Genomic DNA, 19,969 nt, shown 5'->3' with positions numbered 1-19,969 from the left:
CACTGCCACCTCCCCCAGTCCCCACAGCTGATGGCAGAGCCCTAACAATGTCATTTACCGCCAGATTTATTTGTACTTTATAAAATTAAATGTGACTATTTTAAGAAATACTAGTCTACAATAGAGAAGTCAATTTAAAAGCTTATTTGGGCCGGGCGTGGTGGCTCCTGGTAGCCTGTAATCCCAGTACTTTGGGAGCCCGAGGTAGCCAGATTGTTGAGCTCAGGAATTCGAGACCAGCCTGGCCAACAGGGTGAGACCCCCATCTCTACCAGAAATACAAAAATTAGCCAATCATGGTGGTGTATGCCTGTAGTGCCAGCTACTTGGCAGGCTGAAGTGAGAGGATTTCCTGAACTCGGGGAGGTGGAGGTTGCAGTGAGCCAAGATCACCCCACTCCACTCCAGGCTGGGCAACAATGCAAGACCCTATCTCAAGACAAAACAAAACAAGCTTATTTGATAGGCCTTAGGGAATATTCCTGTACTCCAACTGTTACAAAAATAAAAGCAAGAGAGTAGATGAAAAGATCGACTACACAGCTACAAGACTTAACTAAGGTAAGATCCGGAAGAGATGTTCAGGTGATCAGCGTAGCACACTTGATGGCAGGTAGGGTGCATCATCTGAGACTGAGGGTATAACCCGTGATAGTCAGTGGCGCTGAACGGAGTCCACAAGCTCTCTGGATGGCCTGCTCCATTGGCAAGATGACCTCACAGGGCCACCTATTCTAAGAATTCATCATATCTTTAACTGCTCTCTTCACATTTTTATGTTTTTTCCAAATTTATTGGCCTTCTTCAAAGACACTATTTTGTGTCCATATAGAATTGAGTATTACATGATTCATCTAGGGAAAAGCTTGAGTAGAAAGTGAGAAAAATGAGAGAAAACAATGTTAAACAACTTTAACAAATATTAATGTTTTGCTTAATTCATCAAACATCAAGGAAATGTTTAATGAAGTTATTTGATGTCTGAGCTTCTGGCTCCTTTTCAGATAAATGAAAACATCCTAAAGAATGAAACTGTTTCTTCAGCAATACTTAATTTTTTTTTTTCTGTGATCTGAGAGACAAAATTTTATTAATAGACATCTAAAATGGAGGGAAAATTATGGAACATAGGAAGATCCTTACAAGAAAATTTCTTGGTAAAACAGGTCCAAATTTCACCACCCTCCCAGAGGGTTAGTGAAACAGCAAATGGACCTCACTAAAAGGCAGTTAAGCTACAGACTCTGAGGACAGTTACAAAGGAGGAATTTCCCTGCAGAAAACAGAACCAGAGACAGGCTGAGTGTGAGCTAGTTTTAGGCATTCATGTTGAATGACCATTTGTTAATATGGCTGTATCCAATTATAATCAGGTCAAAAATGGTTATTCTGTTGAAAATATTGTGTCAAGTCACTATGATGTATGTGGAAGTCCTAACAGCACAGAACCTGTAAGTAACAGAACTTCATCAATCTACCCACGTAAGGGAAAGAAAACCCCAACACTGAGGGCTAGCCCCAGCCTCCCAAACAAAAAATATCCCCAGAAGCGGGAATTTGTTATGTCTTAGCAAGATTTGAGAGAAATTATGTTCAGACCCAGGCTATGTATCTCTTTGGTTCCAATATTTACCATGTAATTTTCAGAAAATGAATCCTCCCAACATTTGTAAGTACATATTCTGGCAATGGAGACCTATTTCTGTTAAGTAACTAGGTAATTCTGTCAAAATAAGAACTTTTTTCTATTGAAAAAAATAGGCATATAAAAGTTGGCATTTAAGTTTTTAAGAAGTAATGTAGTTTTTGCTTTCCCTCTGTTAAGTCCTGACCCCAAGATTAATTATATCAAAATGAAAATGAACACTGAAGATCTACTAACAAGTACACTTTTAGAACTCTCTAAGAGGATGAGTGCTAAATTTTCCTTTTTTTGCTGCCCTTTTTTTTTGTTTTAACCCTGAAGTTTTGGTAAGGAAATTGGAATATCAAACAGGATATAAAAATGTGTTAAATTTACTTCATTAAAACTCAGAAAAGGCTAGGGTAGGATGTAACCAATGTAGACTTATAAAAAACATGAAGTCACACTGCTATATTTTATATTTTATTCAATTTTAATAGGGTTTCCATTATTAACTTTTAAAACAAAATGATTTCCAGTTTAAAAAACAATGCACTGACCACATAATTCCTTTTTTATTTTACACAGTTATACAAATATTCTAAATACACATTTTGTGTTCAAGATGATGGCAAATAAGATTAACTGTACAGTACATAAGGAAAGAAAATATTTTAAGCATATTTAGAAGCAATAGAAATGTCTATACAAAACAAGCAAATGGAATAAAATTTTTTATTTTTAAAGTATTGCAACAGGCCCACAGGTTTGTAACAAAAATGTCTTTGCACAGTTCCTCACAATGCCCCATTAATAGCTAAAGCAAGACAGCATTTTTTAAAAAATAATGTTTCAAAATGCTACACATGGTACTACTATTTGCACAGTTTGATCAAAATAACGATCTACTTTGAGTCAAGCAAAACCTAGAGGAAATATACCAAACAACTTGAAAATCATTTGTATAAAAGTCATTGCACATTATTTTACTCAGTTGTTTGAAAAGTAAAAAAGTGTATTTACAAAATATTTTGCAGTCAAAATTATAAAGTGAATGGATATCTCGAAGTAACACGTCTTGATACAGACAGTTCAAGGAAAACACACGAATGGTTTTTCTTTAAGAGGTTTTCAGTGCTCCTTCCACTGGGAAGTAAACATGATCTACTCAAATGGATTTACAAGGTGGTACACGTACTGGAGCAAATCCAACACCTGCATTATAAAACAATGTTTAAAAGGTGACAGAATGAGGAATTTGTACATTGTAAGAAGTGAGCTATTCAGAGATCAACAAGTACATTTTAATTCGGTTAGCATAGAAGTCTTCATAGTCTTCAGATAACAGACAGACAGTGAACATCCTTGACTCAATGAAAGTTAAAAAGCACCATGCACAACAGTTTAGTGGTAAACACTGAAAAAAATAGCACCTGTAATTCTCTGATATTGACAATTTAAAACTGGTCTAATAATTGCCGGAGATATGGTGCCTTGGACAATTCTCTGTTTACTCGGGAGACTTTGAAAAGTACTGGGCAGTTCAGAGAAACACACGGGATGTGTCGATCAAAGCAACCTGTACAGTTCTTGCATATCTGAAAGCATAAGAGAAATACAAAAAATAATAGGAAAATTTTTATGTGCACATGCAAACAACAAATTTCTATAATCCCTACTTTCTAGACTACCATAGATTACTGGCAGACATACATTATAGAAACTTTCATTAAGTTTAATCTCTTAGAAGCCTAGACTACCCTATGTTGAGACATTTCTAAAGGATACTATTTTGAAAACATAAGAGTACAAATTTCCCTAAGGATTCATTTAATTCCTAAGATTAACTTTCATTTACAATGGAATCCTATTAAAATCCACATAAACTACCCAATTATCAAAGAATGTCTCTTAAATGAACTATATTAAGCACAATTTTTTCCAAATTACTTAGACTATGTTATCATATGCCAATCATAAAAAAAGTTATTCTTTTTCTTATTCCAGAAGAGAAAAGCCAGTATAAAAAAAAAATCAAATGTGAATTTGAAAGTAGTGGTGCAGACCACTGGTTCTTAACCCTGGCTAACAATGAGCTTAAAAATAAACAAATGCCCCATCCCAGACCCATAATGAGTCAGAATGTCTGGGCATGAAAGGCTAAGAATCTGTACTTCTTAAGGCTTCCCAGATGATTTGAATGTATAATAAGATCTGATCTTAAGGAAAGTAATAAATCATAAGGCAATTTTTAAAAAGAGAACCGTTATAATGTTTTACACAATGATCAGATTTTTTTTTTTTTTTTTTTTTTTGAGACGGAGTCTCGCTCTGTCACCCAGGCTGGAGTACAGTGGCCGGATCTCAGCTCACTGCAAGCTCTGTCTCCCAGGTTTGTGCCATTCTCCTGCCTCAGCCTCCCGAGTAGCTGGGACTACAGGCGCCCGCCACCTCACCCGGCTAGTTTTTTTTTGTATTTTTAGTAGAGACGGGGTTTCACCGTGTTAGCCAGGATGGTCTCGATCTCCTGACCTCGTGATCCGCCCGTCTCGGCCTCCCAAAGTGCTGGGATTACAGGCTTGAGCCACCGCGCCCGGCCTATGATCAGATTTTTAAAAATACTTAAAAGTCTCAAGTTGCATATACAGTTAAAAAAATATAAAACATGAAGAACATAAAAAAATTAAAAAGATTTAAGTCTCTAATCCATCTTGAATTAATTTTCGTATAAGGAGTAAGGAAAGGATCCAGTTTCAGCTTTCTACTTATAGCTAGCCAATTTTCTCAGCACCATTTATTAAATAGGGAATCCTTTCCCCATTTCTTGTTTTTCTCAGGTTTGTCAACGATCAGATGGCTGTAGATGTGTGGCATTATTTCTGAGGACTCTGTTCTGTTCCATCGGTCTATATCTCTGTTTTGGTACCAGTACCATGCTGTTTTGGTTACTGTAGCCCTGTAGTATAGTTTGAAGTCAGGTAGTGTGATGCCTCCAGCTTTGTTCTTTTGACTTAGGATTGTCTTGGCAATGCGGGCTCTTTTTTGGTTCCATATGAACTTTAAAGCAGTTTTTTCCGATTCTGTGAAGAAACTCATTGGTAGCTTGATGGGGATGGCACTGAATCCATAAATTACCTTGGGCAGTATGGCCATTTTCACGATATTGATTCTTCCTATCCATGAGCATGGTATGTTCTTCCATTTGTTTGCGTCTTCTTTTATTTCACTGAGCAGTGGTTTGTAGTTCTCCTTGAAGAGGTCCTTTACATCCCTTGTAAGTTGGATTCCTAGGTATTTTATTCTCTTTGAAGCAATTGTGAATGGAAGTTCATTCATGATTTAGCTCTCTGTTACTGGTGTGTAAGAATGCTTGTGATTTTTGCACATTAATTTTGTATCCTGAGACTTTGCTGAAGTTGCTTATCAGCTTAAGGAGATTTTGGGCTGAGATGATGGGGTTTTCTAAATATACAATCATGTCATCTGCAAACAGGGACAATTTGACGACTTCTTTTCCTAACTGAATACCCTTGATTTCTTTCTCTTGCCTGATTGCCCTAGCCAGAACTTCCAACACTATGTTGAATAGGAGTGGTGAGAGAGGGCATCCCTGTCTTGTGCCAGTTTTCAAAGGAAATGCTTCCAGTTTTTGCCCATTCAGTATGATATTGGCTGTGGGTTTGTCATAAATAGCTCTTATTATTTTGAGATACATTCCATCAATACCAAATTCATTGAGAGTTTTTAGCATGAAGGGCTGTTGAATTTTGTCAAAGGCCTTTTCTGCATCTATTGAGATAATCATGTGGTTTTTGTCTTTGGTTCTGTTTATATGCTGGATTACGTTTATTGATTTGCATATGTTGAATCAGCCTTGCATCCCAGGGATGAAGCCCACTTGATCATGGTGGATAAGCTTTTTGATGTGCTGCTGGATTTGGTTTGCCAGTATTTTATTGAGAATTTTTGCATCGATGTTCGGGATATTGGTCTAAAATTCTCTTTTTTTGTTGTGTCTCTGCCAGGCTTTGGTATCAGGATGATGCTGGCCTCATAAAATGAGTTAGGGAGGATTCCCTCTTTTTCTATTGATTGGAATAGTTTCAGAAGGAATGGTACTAGCTCCTCCTTGTACCTCTGGTAGAATTCAGCTGTGAATCCATCTGGGTCCTGGACTTTTCTTGGTTGGTAGGCTATTAATTATTGCCTCAATTTCAGAGCCTGCTATTGGTCTATTCAGGGATTCAACTTCTTCCTGGTTTAGTCTTGGGAGAGTGTAAGTGTCCAGGAAATTATCCATTTCTTCTAGATTTTCTAGTTTATTTGCATAGAGGTGTTTATAGTATTCTCTGATGGTAGTTTGTATTTCTGTGGGGTCGGTGGTGATATCCCCTTTAGAGACTTAAATGTTAGACCTAATACCATAAAAACCCTAGAAGAAAACCTAGGTAATACCATCCAGGACATAGGCATGGGCAAGGACTTCATGTCTAAAACACCAAAAGCAACGGCAACAAAAGCCAAAATTGATAAATGGGATCTAATTAAACTAAAGAGCTTCTGCACAGCAAAAGAAACTACCATCAGAGTGAACAGGCAACCTACAGAATGGGAGAAAATTTTTGCAATCTACTCATCTGACAAAGGGCTAATATCCAGAACCTACAAAGAACTCAAACAAATTTACAAGAAAAAAACAAACAACCCCATCAAAAATGGGCAAAGGATATGAACAGACATTTCTCAAAAGAAGACATGCATACAGCCAACAGACACATGAAAAAATGCTCGTCATCACTGGCCATCAGAGAAATGCAAATCAAAACCACAATGAGATACCATCTCACACCAGTTAGAATGGCAATCATTGAAAAGTCAGGAAACAACAGGTGCTGGAGAGGATGTGGAGAAATAGGAACACTTTTACACTGTTGGTGGGACTGTAAACTAGTTCAACCATTATGGAAAACAGTATGACGATTCCTCAAGGATCTAGAACTAGAAGTACCATATGACCCAGCCATCCCATTACTGGGTATGTATCCAAAGGATTATAAATCATGCTGCTATAAAGACACATGCACACGTATGTTCATTGCGGCACTATTCACAATAGCAAAGACTTGGAATCAACCCAAATGTCCATCAGTGACAGACTGGATTAAGAAAATGTGGCACATATACACCATGGAATACTACGCAGCCATAAAAAAGGATGAGTTTGTGTCCTTTGTAGGGACATAGATGCAGCTGGAAACCATCATTCTCAGCAAACTATCGCAAGAACAGAAAACCAAACACCGCATGTTCTCACTCATGGGTGGGAACTGAACAATGAGATCACTTGGACTCAGGAAGGGGAACATCACACACCGGCGCCTATTATGGGGGGGGAGGCGGGAGGGATTTCACTGGGAGTTATACTTGATGTGAAACACAAGTTGATGGGTGCTGACAAGTTGATGGGTGCAGCACACCAACATGGTACAAATATACATATGTAACAAACCTGCACATTATGCACCTGTACCCTAGAACTTAAAAGTATAATAAAAAAAAAAATTAAAAAGAATGCCAGTGAGGACTCCAAAGGTTAAGAAAACGCAAGCTGACTTTCCCCCTGAATAGTGTAGACAAGTGATTTTAAAAAGCAATACCAAATGGCAGCAACTACTCTGGATTGCCTTTTAAGAGAAATCAAATACGCTCTAGTGAATTCTTTGATCTATATTTATCAAAGGGTTTCAGTTTCAGGGATGGCTCACAGGCCAATGAATTTTTGTTCTTTGCCCCAGTTATCTTCCAGTCAACCGAAGGGCACATTTTTTCTAAGGAGACTGGTTACTGTATCCAATATTATGATATTGTCACAAGCAGACTGCTTAGAAACATGTGCTTCAGTATGCTCCATGAAGACCGAGTATGCTGTTCTATGATGAAGCCTTTGCTAATTAGATCTCTGCCAAGAGACTCAAATGTATTCCCAAATATAGAATTTCTGTATTACAGCTCTATGAATTGCAGTTACATTCAGGTGCCAGGACAAACTGATAAATATTTAAGCTCTTTCTGTGCTTGTCTGATAAATAAGCCAGGATGGAATTACTTGACGCACTAAATTTAACTCAGTGTTTAGTTTCAAGATCCTTTACTGGTGGTTTAAACCCTGAGCATTATAGCTTGATTCAGGCTTACATTTAAAACCTTAAATGCCCCAACCTGGACATCTACTTTGTAGATCATAGGGAGGCAGGCACTTAAAAAAATACCTGCTTTAATCTTTATCCTTTTTACTATCCTTTGGCTTTCTTATTTAAACAAAATTCAGTTAAGGCTGGGCACAGTGGCTCATGACTGTAATCCTAGCACTTTGGGAGGCGGAAGCAAGTGGATCACCTGAGGCCAGGAGTTTGAGACCAGCCTGGCCAACACTGTGAAATCGTCTCCACTAAAAATACAAAAATTAGCTGGGCGTGGTGGTGCACGCCTGTAATCCCAGCTACTCAGGAGGCCGAGGCAGGAGAATCTCTTGAACTTGGGAGGCAGAGGTTGCAGTGAGCCAAGATCGCACCACTGCACTCCAGTCTGGGCAACAGAGTGAGACTTTGTCTCAAAAAATTTTTTTCAGTCAGATGCTTACTTCATTTGCTTTCATTCTTTCATGTTTATGATTAAGTGTTTAGGTGATGAATTTTTCTCTGCGATCTGCCATCTAGAATCTGATTTGCAGTGTTTTCATTTTGTTTAACAGAATGTGCAAGTGGAAGGATCACTTTGTTTTGTTAGTTTGTAATTACCGTTTTTATAGCATTGTATTGTATTACATTCATTTGTGATATTTCTACTTTTTGAAGTGTATTGAGGCTTTTCTTTCCTTTTTTTTTGCTTTTTTCTTTTTTTTTGAGATGGAGTCTCACTCTGTTGCCCAGGCTGTAGTGCAGTGGCACGATCTCAGATCACTGCAACCTCTGCTTCCCAGGTTCAAGTGATTCTCCTGTCTCAGCCTCCTAAGTAGTAGCTGAGATTGCAGGTGCCTGCCACCATGCCTGGCTAATTTTTAATTTTTATTATTTTAATTTTATTATTTTTGAAATAGAGTCTCACTCTGTTGCCCAGGCTGGGGTGCAGTGGCACAATCTTGGCTCACTGTAACCTCTGCCTCCCTGGCTCAAGTGATTCTCCTACCTCAGCCTCCCAAGTAGCTGGGATTATAGGTGCCTGCCACCATGCCCTGTTAATTTTTGTATTTTTAGTAGAGATGGGGTTTTGCCATGTTGGCCACGCTGGTCTCGAACTCCTGACCTCAAGTGACCCTCCTGCCTCGGCCTCCCAAAGTGCTGGGATTATAGGCGTGAGCCATGATTGCCCTGCCGAGGGTTTCTTTAGACTATGACTTTTTTTTTTTTGAGATGGAGTCTTGCTCTGTCACCCAGGCTGGAGTTCGGTGGTGTGATCTTGGCTGGCTGCAGCCTCCGCCTCCCGGGTTCAAGTGATTTTCCTGCCTCAGCCTCCTGAGTAGTTGGGAGTACAAGGCTCGTGCCACCATGCCTGGCTAATTTTTGTATTTTTTAGTAGAGTTGGGGTTTCTAGTAGAAATTTTGGGGTTTTAGTAGAAATTTCATGGAGAAATGCCTCAAACTCTGACCTCAGGTGATCTACCTGCCTTGGCCTCCTAAAGTGTGGGGATTACAGGCAAGAGCCACCGCGCCTGGCCAGATATGGCCTTTTTTAAAACATTCTAGAAATACTTAAGAAGTATATTTTTTGGTACTGGGTTACAGAGTTTGATATATAATCACAAAGTCTGACTTACAATGTTTAGAATTTCCATAACTTCACATTTCTGACCACTTGATTGGTCTTGGATTGAGAATGATGTAAAATCTCCTGTTTGGATGTGTTTCTAATTCTCACTACATCTCTAGTAATTTCTGCATCATTAAAAATTTCTACAAATTAGTGCATGGCAGACATTCATTTGAACATTCTTGAAAAACACCTCAAATTAAAATAGCTCTTGAAAGATGACAACCATCATTATTTATAAATAGTATTGCTTTTTTTAAATTTTATTTATAGATCCTAGGGTACACATGTAGGTTTGTTAATGGGTATACTGTATGATGCTGAGGCTTGAGCTTCTAATGATCCTGTTGCCCATGCGGTAAATGTAGTACCCGACAAGTGGTTTTTCAACTTTTCCTCTCCCCACCCCTCTTTTGGAATCCCTAGTGTTTATCGTTCCCATTTTTATGTCCATGAGTACCCAATGTTTATTATAGGTGAGAACTTATATGTGAGAACATGCGGTATTTGGTTTTCTGTTTTTGAGTTAATTTGCTTAGGATAATGGCCCCAGCTGCATCCATGTTGCTGCAAAGGACATGACTTTTTTTTTTTTTTTTTTTTGAGACAGAGTTTTGTTCCTGTTGCCCAGGCTGGAATGCAATGCTGCGATCTCAGCTCACTGCAACCTCTGCCTCCCGGGTTCAAGTGATTCTCCTGCCTCAGCCTCCTGAGTAGCTGGGATTACAGACATGTGCCACCATGCCTGGCTAATTTTGTCTTTTTAGTAGAGATGGGGTTTCTCCATATTTGTCAGGCTGGTCTCGAACTCCTGACCTCAAGTGATCCGCCTGCCTTGGCCTCCCAAAGTGCTGGGATTTATAGGCATGAGCCACCCCTATGCCTGGCTGATTTTGTTCTTTTTTTTTTATGGCTGTGCCATCACTGTCTTTTAAACTGTATTTTTATAAGAAATAAGATGGCTGGGCATGGTGGTTCAAGCCTGTAATCCCAGCCCTTGGGCGGCTGAAGCAGGAGGACTGCTTGAGTTCAAGAGTTTGAGACCAGCCTGGGCAACATCGTGAGACCCCATGTCTAAAAAAAAAAATTAAAAAATTAGTCAAACATGGTGGGATATGCCTGTAGTCCCAGCTACTTGGGAGGCTGAGCTGGGAGGATCACGTGAGCCCAGGAGGTTGAGGTTGCAGTGAGCTGTGATCATGCCATTGCACTTCAGTCTGGGTGACAAAGTGAGACTCTGCCTCAAAAAATAAAATAAAATAAAAATAAATAAATACAAATAAAAAAGAATGAACACCTAATGTTGAAGGAGGATGGGCTCTGGGTAAATTGATGGCACCAAGTAGTGATGTGTTTGTCACTGAGTGCAGAAACAACATAAGAAAGTCTAGGAAAGGACCATTTAACAGACTGACCTTAGCAGAGCTCTGGAGGTCCTGCTCTCACCTAGGCCTCATACTAGGATCCAACAAGGGAATTTTCTATGAGAGTTGGCTGCTGCCATCAGGACTGAAGTCTATAAAATAAATAGAAGCTGGGAGCACCCAGTGACTTCAGTGGTTGTACTAACTAGAACCACAAAACTGGTACAAAATGGCTGAAAGTTGGTTGGTAATAACTCCAGTGATATATTCCTTCTTTAATCATGCATTCAGTAGGAACTTGTTCATTCATTCAGTAAATATTTACAGACCAGCCCCATGGACTTGGCTATATGCTAGGCATAACTGACTTGACAGTGAAAGAACAGGAAATGTGTCACTGGTTCATTTGCTATTTAGTGAGAAAGACAGACGAACCCCAAATCACAGTACGGCAGAGAAGATTATGGCAGGAGTCTGCTGCAGGGAAGGCTTCACCCAGTCTAGGGGTTTCAGCTGATTCCTCAGATGAGGAAGGGTGGGGTGGGATGGGTGAAGTGTTCCTGGCAGAAGGAGCAGGGTGCGTAAAGGCCAGGAGGAGGCAGCGAGGAGCATTCACAGACCTAAGAGAAGTTCAGTATGGTATGGGTGGAGGTAGACAGAGTGTGACACAGAGAAGAGCAAGAAACGGTGACAGAGGGATAGCAGGTAGGGACAGAATGGAGATGACTTATCAACCATAATAACGAGTAATGATTTTATTGGGGGGTGTGAGGTGGTCAATTTTTCTTTAGATTTAATTCAACTTACTTCAAGATGTTTGTTATTTCTGCTAGAATTCCCATACTTTAAAAATTATCCTTGCATTTTATGTCTATATCCCACTGCAGCCACTTATCAGCACTATAACATGCAAATCACTTAAACTCTGTGTCAGTTTACTCACCTGTAAGGGTGCCTAGAACAGTCTCTGGCACACAGTATGACTCAATCATGTCATTAATCATCTGTCTGGACTCACAGAATTGTAAACCTTCCAAGTTTACTAGCAAGCAATTCTCTAAGACAACTAGGTATTTTCCTTTAAAGAATGGTAAGCACTAATAGAGCAACTGAGAGTTTTCCTTCTTTTTAATACTGTAGATTGAGTATCCCTTATTTGAAATGCTTAAGACCAGAAGTGTTTCAGATTTCAAATTTTTTCAGGTTTTGGAATAAGTGCATTCATTATACTTACTGGTTGAGTATCATTAATCTGAAAATCTGAACTCTGAAATGCTCTGATGAGCATTCCCTTTGGGAGTCACGTTGGTGCTCAAAAACTTTCAGATTTTGGAGCATTCTGAATTTTGATTTTTTTCAATTAGGGATGCTCAACCTGTATTATAAAAGAAATTGGAAGGATGGCCATTCTTGTTGTAGCTATTAAGAAACACAACACACTATTCCATTGAAAAAAAAAGTTATAAAACAAATTAAACCATTATTAATAGTTTAATTACATTTTTGAGATTTTTACGAAGTTTATCATTTAGACTCTTCATTTCACTTTTCATACCAGTTTCATATCTTATACTGTAATTCAAGAGTTGACTATATCTTCCTGTAAGATCAGACTGCTTGTGATTCCAGGCCTATGGAACAAAACTGTACCTTTACAAGTTGCTCCTGTTTACGTTCCAACTCCCGGATTTCTTGGTTGAGGATGACTGCAACGTGCTGAGGTTGGCTCCGACATTTACTACAGATGCCATGCTGAGTTAGGTCATCACACACAGGACAGTGTAAGGTAGTAAAATATTGTGAAATAGTGCCTTTCCGCCCTTCAGGTTCACTTCGCGAGGAGTTGGTAGCTTTATGGATCTATAAAAACATCCATTCAGAAGTAAGTCTGAGTCAGCTTCACAGCAGAGCTGCTATTTTCATGCTAATTACAGGTTTACTCAGGCATTATTTCATTCATTCATTCATTCATTCACTCACTCATTCAACAAATGCTGAGTAGCTACTATGTGCCAGGCACTGTTCCAGACACTGGAGCTACAGAAATGAATGAAGTCCTTGCTTTCATGGAACTTACATCTTATTATCAGATACGTTTTTTTTAAATTACTATAATTTAAGTTCTAGGGTACATGTGCATAACATGCAGGTTACATAGGTATACATGTGCCATTTTGGTTTGCTGCACCCATCAACTCATCATTTACATTAGGTATTTCTCCTAATGCTATCCCTCCCCTAGTCTCCCACCCCCTGACAGGCCCTGGTGTGTGATGTTCCCCGCCCTGTGTCCAAGTGTTCTCATTGTTCAATTCCCACCTATCAGTGAGAATAGGCGGTGTTTAGTTTTCTGTCCTTGTGATAGTTTGCTGAATGATAGTTTCCAGCTTCAACCATGTCCCTGCAAAGGACATGAACTCATCCTTTTTTACGGCTGCATAGTATTCCATGGTGTATATGTGCCACATTTTCTTAATCCAGTCTATCATTGATGGACATTTGGGTTGATTCCAAGTCTTTGCCAGTGTGAATAGTGCCGCAATAAATCACTTTGTAAGAAAGTTATTAGGTTAGCCTCTTACAAATGTCATTGGGTTAACATTCTTGCTGGTGATGAAATGAACATTAGTAATAAAGAATATGAATTTCCTGCATTAGAGCCAGGATATGTGCTTAGAACACTTACAGTAACATACAGGTGGGCAAGATCATCTAACACAAAGCCTATTTTATAATAAAGTGTTGAATAGCTCATGGAATTTATTGAATACTGTACTGAAAATGAAAAACAGAATGGTTGTATGGGTACTTGAACTATGGTTTCTACTGAATGCATATGATTTTTGCACCATCATAAAGTAGGAAAATCTTAAGTTGAGCCATCATAAGTTGGAGAACAACTATAATGCTATTTTACCATTGCAGTAATTCTGGTTTCTTCAGGACTGTGTCTAGATACTAAATCCTACACCTTTCTTAGACATTCATTTCGAAGGAATTTTTGCTGTCCATTTATTTTCCATTAACTCGTTTATTCTACGTTATTTTGTGGCTGTTCACCATTGAAATTGTGGGATTTATTTTAATATTTCTATAATTTGGACAACTTGACAGAAGCTAGGAATGTGTTTGTAGAATACTTAAAAGTTTCTCTTTTAGGAAACCAGAAGAGCGTGGCATCTTTGCCAGTTTAGGATAGAGGATCTGCTTTGCTCTCATAGTGAAATAGGAAAGGTTCCCTTGTTCCCCTCGCAGGGTGTGCGACAGGGGGAATGGCTTGCTTCTTTAGTGCCCTGCTGCTCAAACCTCTAGGGGAGCATACAGACAGGCAGGTTGTGGGGCTCTGGCCCCACGGCAGTGTCTAGGGGTGAATGTTTACAGCTGAAGCCCCAGTGGGTGTGTGTTACAGGGTACTCTTTTAGTTTGCCGTCTATAGGTGGCTTGTGTTAACCAGCTCAATTAGACCCTCTAGCTTGTCTCAAGGATGGAGGGCTTTCTGTATCCCGGGTTCTTGCCTTGGTGTACCAGAAGAATCCAATCACCCGTGGGCTTGGAGACTGAGTGCAATGTTTTATTGAGTGGAAGTAGCTCTCATCTGATGGTGGAATCAGAAGGGAGATGGTTTTCCCCTGGGGTTGGGCTGCTAGGTGACTCCGTCTCTTCTCCGACTGTCCTGGCCAAACTCCACCTCGTTCTGCCAGTCAATGGCCTGCCAGCATGCCAGTGCCTCTTGGTGTGCTGTTCTGCTGGCATGCTCCTCTTGACAACCAGCCGCTTGGGTCTTCTACCGAAGTGTTCCTCATGACGTCCAGCCGCTTGTGTGTCTGCCTACTAGGGTCTTGGGTTCTTATTGGCCCAGGATTGGGGCGTGGCGGGCCAAGGTGGTCTTGGAAAATGCAACATTTGGGCATGAAAGCAGGAGCACCTATCCTCACCTAGGTCCGTGGGGGTGGAGCCCTAGCCAGGGACCCACCTTTCTCTACCCAGTACTTCCCTTCTCCCTTTCCGTATCATTTAACGGGACCACACTGTTCCCTTCCCAGCACTCCCATATCAATAGCACAAAAAATCTTTAGTTCTACTGAAAATTTGGAGTGACATCTCTCCATAGTTAGAGTACATGTACTATTTGGTAAGCTTACCCTTGGTAATTCATGATACCAGCTGAAGACATCAATACCAATAAGTGAGAAGATTCTTGCTAAGGGTGGAAGGATTTGCTTGGTAATATAGTAAGTGGCATTCAGTCTCAGAGTTGGGTCCTGCAGGACTTCCACTGGGCGCCTTACAAGCTGGATAAGTGGTACTCCAGGGGTCCCATAAATGATGACGTATGGCACTCGCTCACCAACTTGAGGCTCAGAGCGCCGGTCATAAGTCAGCATTTTCCTATTCAAATTACAAAAAAAAAACACCACCACACCCAAATACTGTCACGGAAGCCATCTTTCTCGCAAATTAAGTCAGAGTTAAACAACAATAAAACAATGAAAAAGCTACAAAAGACACTTTCAAAACATAATTACTGTTTGAGAATAATATACATTTTGCTTAGTTGACACCAAGTATAGATATGCTACAGGAGTTTAAAAATTACTCCATAAATCATTGTTACCTGGAAAATAATGAGTTGGCAGATATCAACTAGCTTAAGATGTACTTTAGGTGGGAGTGGTGGCTCGTGCCTGTAATCCTAGCATTTTGGGAGGCCAAGGATCGCCTGAGCCCAGGAGTTTGAGACCAGCTTGGGCAACACAGTGAGACCCCCATCTCCACAAAAAAATTAGCCATCATAATGGTGCACACCTGTTATCCCAGCTACTTGGGCGGCCAACGTGGAAGGATCGCTTGAGCCTGGGAGGTCAAGGCTGCAATGAGCTGTGATTGCACCACTTCTTTCCAGCCTAGGCGACGGAGTGAGACTCTGCCTCCCGGGGCGGGAAAAAGATGTCTTTTATCCCCTAAGAATGAGAACTACCTATCATAAATCTACCATGAAAGATAAGAGAAAATTTATCCAGTTAAACAATCTGATTCCAATATGATACCATCTAAATGCTTCGGTAGAACAATATTAAGGACTACCTAATCATTTTGATGTGGGAAAAACAAATGAATCAAGCACTGTGTCACAATTTCTTTGCATAAGTTTCTGAAGGAAAGCCCAAAAGAGGATTTCCTCTTCACACCTTACAAAGTATGAGGGAGTATTCACTAACCTTCAGTGAGGCTTCATGTGCGCAGGTAAAGAAACAATTGTACTCTAGACCTGTGCAGAATCCCAGGACTATCCTGGCAAGGTACTGAGGGTATCATTACCTTGTAAGTTCAAGGGCTGGCACACAAGCTCCTGGTTTATAAGAAAAACTTCCTCTGTATTCCTTGGCAAAGATAAAGTCTTGTATGCTGGCCTTTCCTTCCAGAAGCTTCATACATTGTCGCTGAACATACTGTTTAATTAGACTTATATCTCTTGTTTCAAATAGCAGCTTTAGAGAACGCTCAAGTATCTTAAAACAAAACAGATATGCAAGTAAAGATAAAATATCTCCTAGTATGTTTCACCATTGTTATTATACTTTCAATTATGTAACTACTGGGTAACTTGCTAGCCTACCTAAATAATCTGTTACTTACAATGATGGGATAATAAAAATTATTAAAAATTGAAAGTTATTTGAGACTTTATAGAGCTTGTTATTTCTAAAAATAGAATATCATGTAGTTTGAGGAAAATCATGTAGAATGACATGCAAATTAACATTTGCTATGTGATAAGCAACATAAAACACGCAATTTTTTTTTTAATAGTCAAAGCACTCTAGGTACAAGAAACCAGACATGAGCTCACGTATTGTTTTTTTATTTACCAGTATAGAAAGGGTCCTGATTCAGTCACAGGCAGCACAGAGAAGTTTAAAGATTACCAGGCAAATCCAAATCAGCCTTTTTGACTTTTTATGGTGTTGATAAATAACTGTGACAGAATTTTCTGTGTTGGAAATTTCTACTAGGAAATAACCAACATGCAGTGGATTTATGTAAGTAGATTAATTTTTTTTTTCCCCCCGAGATGGAGTCTTGCTTTGTCGCTCAGGCTGAAGTGCAATGGCATGATCTCGGCTCACTGCAACCTCTGCCTCTCGGGTTCAAGCAATTCTCCTGCCTCAGTCTCCCGAGTAGCTGGGACTACAGGCGCGTGCCACCACGCCCGGCTACTTTTTTGTTTTAGTAGAGATGGGGTTTCACCGTGTTAGCCAGGATGGTCTCGATCTCCTGACCTCGTGATCCGCCCGCCTCGGCCTCCCAAAGTGCTGGGATTATAGGCGTGAGCCACCGTGCCTGGCCAAGTAGATTAAATTTAAGTTAGTTCTAGGTGAAAGCTCTGTGTCTTATTCTGAATACTAGAACCAATGGATATTTATACAATAATCTTGTTAATTTAGCTTGGGTACAAGTCTGCCTACAGAGAAAGAACGTACTGGATTATATCTCTTCCAGAAATAGTGCTGAAAAAAATCCCAAATTCACATATTATATATATGACATAATACATTGATAATATTCAATCCATTATGCTTTTAATGCTCTCACAAAACAGTATATAGAGTGCTATTCCCATTTATACCATTTATTTTTGTTTTGCTATAGAAGGAGTTTAGGCCCAAGTAAAGAAAAAGCCAAAATACCATGGTTATTATGGTTGAGAAATTTGAGTAATTTATAGCTAATTGTTTGGAAATCTTCCTAATTTGCATTTGATAATCCAAATAAGTGAAAGTTCAGTTAATCTGGAATGGATTATGTTACTTATGCAATCTCTCTGTTTCTCTTTTTTTTTATTTTGACGGAGTCTCACTCTGTTGCCCAGGCTGGAGTGCAGTGTTGTGATCTTGGCTCTCTGCAGCCTCTGCCTCCCAAGTTCAAGTAATTCTCACGCCTCGGCCTCCCGAGTAGCTGGGATTACAGGCATGTGCCACCACACCTGGGTAATTTTTGTATTTTTAGTACAGATGGGGTTTCACTATGTTTGCCAGGCTGGTCTCGAACTCCTGACCTCAAGTGATCTGCCTGCCTTGGCCTCCCAAAGTGCTGGGATTACAGGTGTGGGCCACCACACTGGGTCTGTTTCTCTTGTTTATCCTGTTCTGCTTTTGGGAGTTGTTACAATATGACATATATGATCTCCAGGCAATAGGCAGGAAACTCTCATGTATTGCTTGTTGGTAATTTTGATAAAACATAAGGTGTGGGGGGAAGTCAGAAACTTAAGGACTAAAATCAAATAAATTATTAGAAATAAAATTCTATCTACTCATGAGGCTGAGGCAGAAAGATTGCTTGAACCCAGGAGGTCAAGGCTGCAGGGAGCCAGGATTGGACTACTGCACTCCAGCCTGGGTGACAAAGTGAGACCCTGTCTCAAACAAACAAAAACAAAACAAAACACTACAAATAAAATTCTCAAAATTAATGTAGTTTCTTCTATAGTTATATATAATTATACAGGCTATATTTTCACCAGATACTTTAGCCACTTTTTTCTCACAGATGATGACAAGATAGATAAACCTTACCTTAGAAACAGCAGGGCAGGAATCTCTTCTGACTGTTTCTATTCCTTTTGCATCAAATACCGGGTCCTTCTGATCCAGTGTTTCATACATGTAACCCACATACCTCTTTTTTGTTTGTAAAACACAGGGCAAATATACCTGTGGTAAAATTAATAAAATGCCTCTTAACCATTTTTCCCCCACCAAGAATATTTTATTTTTATGTCTCTGTGCTTTCTTTAATCAAATATCCATTATTAAAAAAATTCTAAATATGACTTAGGGCCCAACAAATTCATGATATAAGACGTGGGAGCAAAATGAATTGTCTTTAAGTTGTTACCACTTGCTCACTCCTTTTCTTGCACTACCAATTTTGTTCTTTTGCACTACCATTTTGTTTATTTACTAAATAAAGTATAAACACTTCACCTTGGTATTCAAGACAGTCTATAGTCTGGTCTCAACTTTATTTTTCCAGATCTATCTCCTGCTACCCTGTATTTCCATACTGTGCTTTTCCAATTCCATACATGCCATTTTCTTCTGTTCAGAATGATTGCAGCCCCACGTCTGCCTACTGAAATTCTAAGCATTTTTCAAGACATAACCATTTTTCAAGACACATTTCATCGTTACTTCCTATATGGAGTCTCTCTATCCAGCCCAGGAGGACACAATTCCTCCTTTCCTTTGTGCTCTCACAGTGTTTAAGCAGACTATTCTCATCTTGCTTTCTGTTATGTTTGTAACAAAAGAGAATGCTTATATAAATTAACCTTTCCTTTTAGATTTCTGGCTCTTAGAGGGCAGGACTGTGTCTTACGTTTCTTTGTATTCCACACAGTTCCTAGGCTAAGTATCTTTTATACAGAAAGAAATAAATACATATTTGATATCTAAAGGTAAGTGAAAAAGAGTTGAAAGTCCTTGTAGTAAACTTTGTTTTGCAAAGAAAGAATGTATCTTCCATCCTATGTGGTCTTGTTCCATTGTGACTTCGACATTCTTCCTATTAATAGTGGGGTCTATGTTCACTCCCTTTAAATCTAGAGAGGTGTGTGACACTGTGACTTTGAGCCTGGGTCATAAAAAACAAAGCAGCTTTTGTCTGTTTCTCTTTGGGATGTTCACACCTAGAACCCAACCCTCATGTTGTGAGGGAAAACCAGCAGCCCCGGTGAAAGGCCACTGGTAGGTGTTCTGGCTGATGTCCCAACTAGCAGCCAGCATCAATCACCAGACATGATTGGTAAGCAAGCTTCAGATGGTTTCAGCCTTTTGCTGTTGGTTGGGTTACCCCTAACCCCTAACAGTCTTCTCAGCTGAGGAACTAGATATTGTGCAGCAGGGAAAAGCCATTCCAGTCGCACCCTGTCTGAATTCCTGAGCCATAAAATCTGTGAGCAGAATGAAATGTTTGCTGTTTTACACCATTAAGTTTGGGGTGATCTGTCACACAATAATAGTTACTGGAATAAAGTTTTCATTTCCTTACATATATACATTACTAAACAAATTATGGGAAAATCATACAAAAGAGAAAATACTTAAAATGTAATTTATTTATTTTTTTTTTTTTTGAGACAGGGTCTTACTTTGTTCCCCAGGCTGGAGTG

General features: G+C 39.5%; 1 protein-coding gene across 7 annotated transcripts in view; it reads right to left on the bottom strand.

Annotated features, from left to right (window-relative positions):
- Positions 1–2,096: 2,096 nt before the first annotated feature.
- Positions 2,097–19,969, bottom strand: part of REV3L (REV3 like, DNA directed polymerase zeta catalytic subunit) — a 189,184-nt gene continuing 171,311 nt past the window's right edge. For 5 of the 7 annotated variants that reach the window (XM_031667494.1, XM_031667491.1, XM_031667492.1 and 2 more), the window contains 5 exons: positions 18,372–18,509; positions 16,114–16,304; positions 14,937–15,183; positions 12,445–12,654; positions 2,097–3,222 (listed from right to left, as the gene is read on the bottom strand). In XM_031667494.1, coding sequence (XP_031523354.1) covers positions 3,082–3,222; positions 12,445–12,654; positions 14,937–15,183; positions 16,114–16,304; positions 18,372–18,509 — 927 coding nt within the window. In that variant the 3' untranslated portion in view covers positions 2,097–3,081. Of the gene's footprint in view, positions 3,223–12,444; positions 12,655–14,936; positions 15,184–16,113; positions 16,305–18,371; positions 18,510–19,969 lie in introns of those variants that run through there. The other 2 variants (XR_004184442.1, XM_031667495.1) reach the window with 2 other exon arrangements.

This window comes from Papio anubis, chromosome 6 (genome assembly GCF_008728515.1).
Source record: "Papio anubis isolate 15944 chromosome 6, Panubis1.0, whole genome shotgun sequence".
NCBI classification, from domain to species: Eukaryota; Metazoa; Chordata; class Mammalia; order Primates; family Cercopithecidae; genus Papio; species Papio anubis.
The sequence above is the reverse complement of the archived record's forward strand: the minus strand, read 5'-3'. Positions and strand labels throughout refer to the sequence as shown.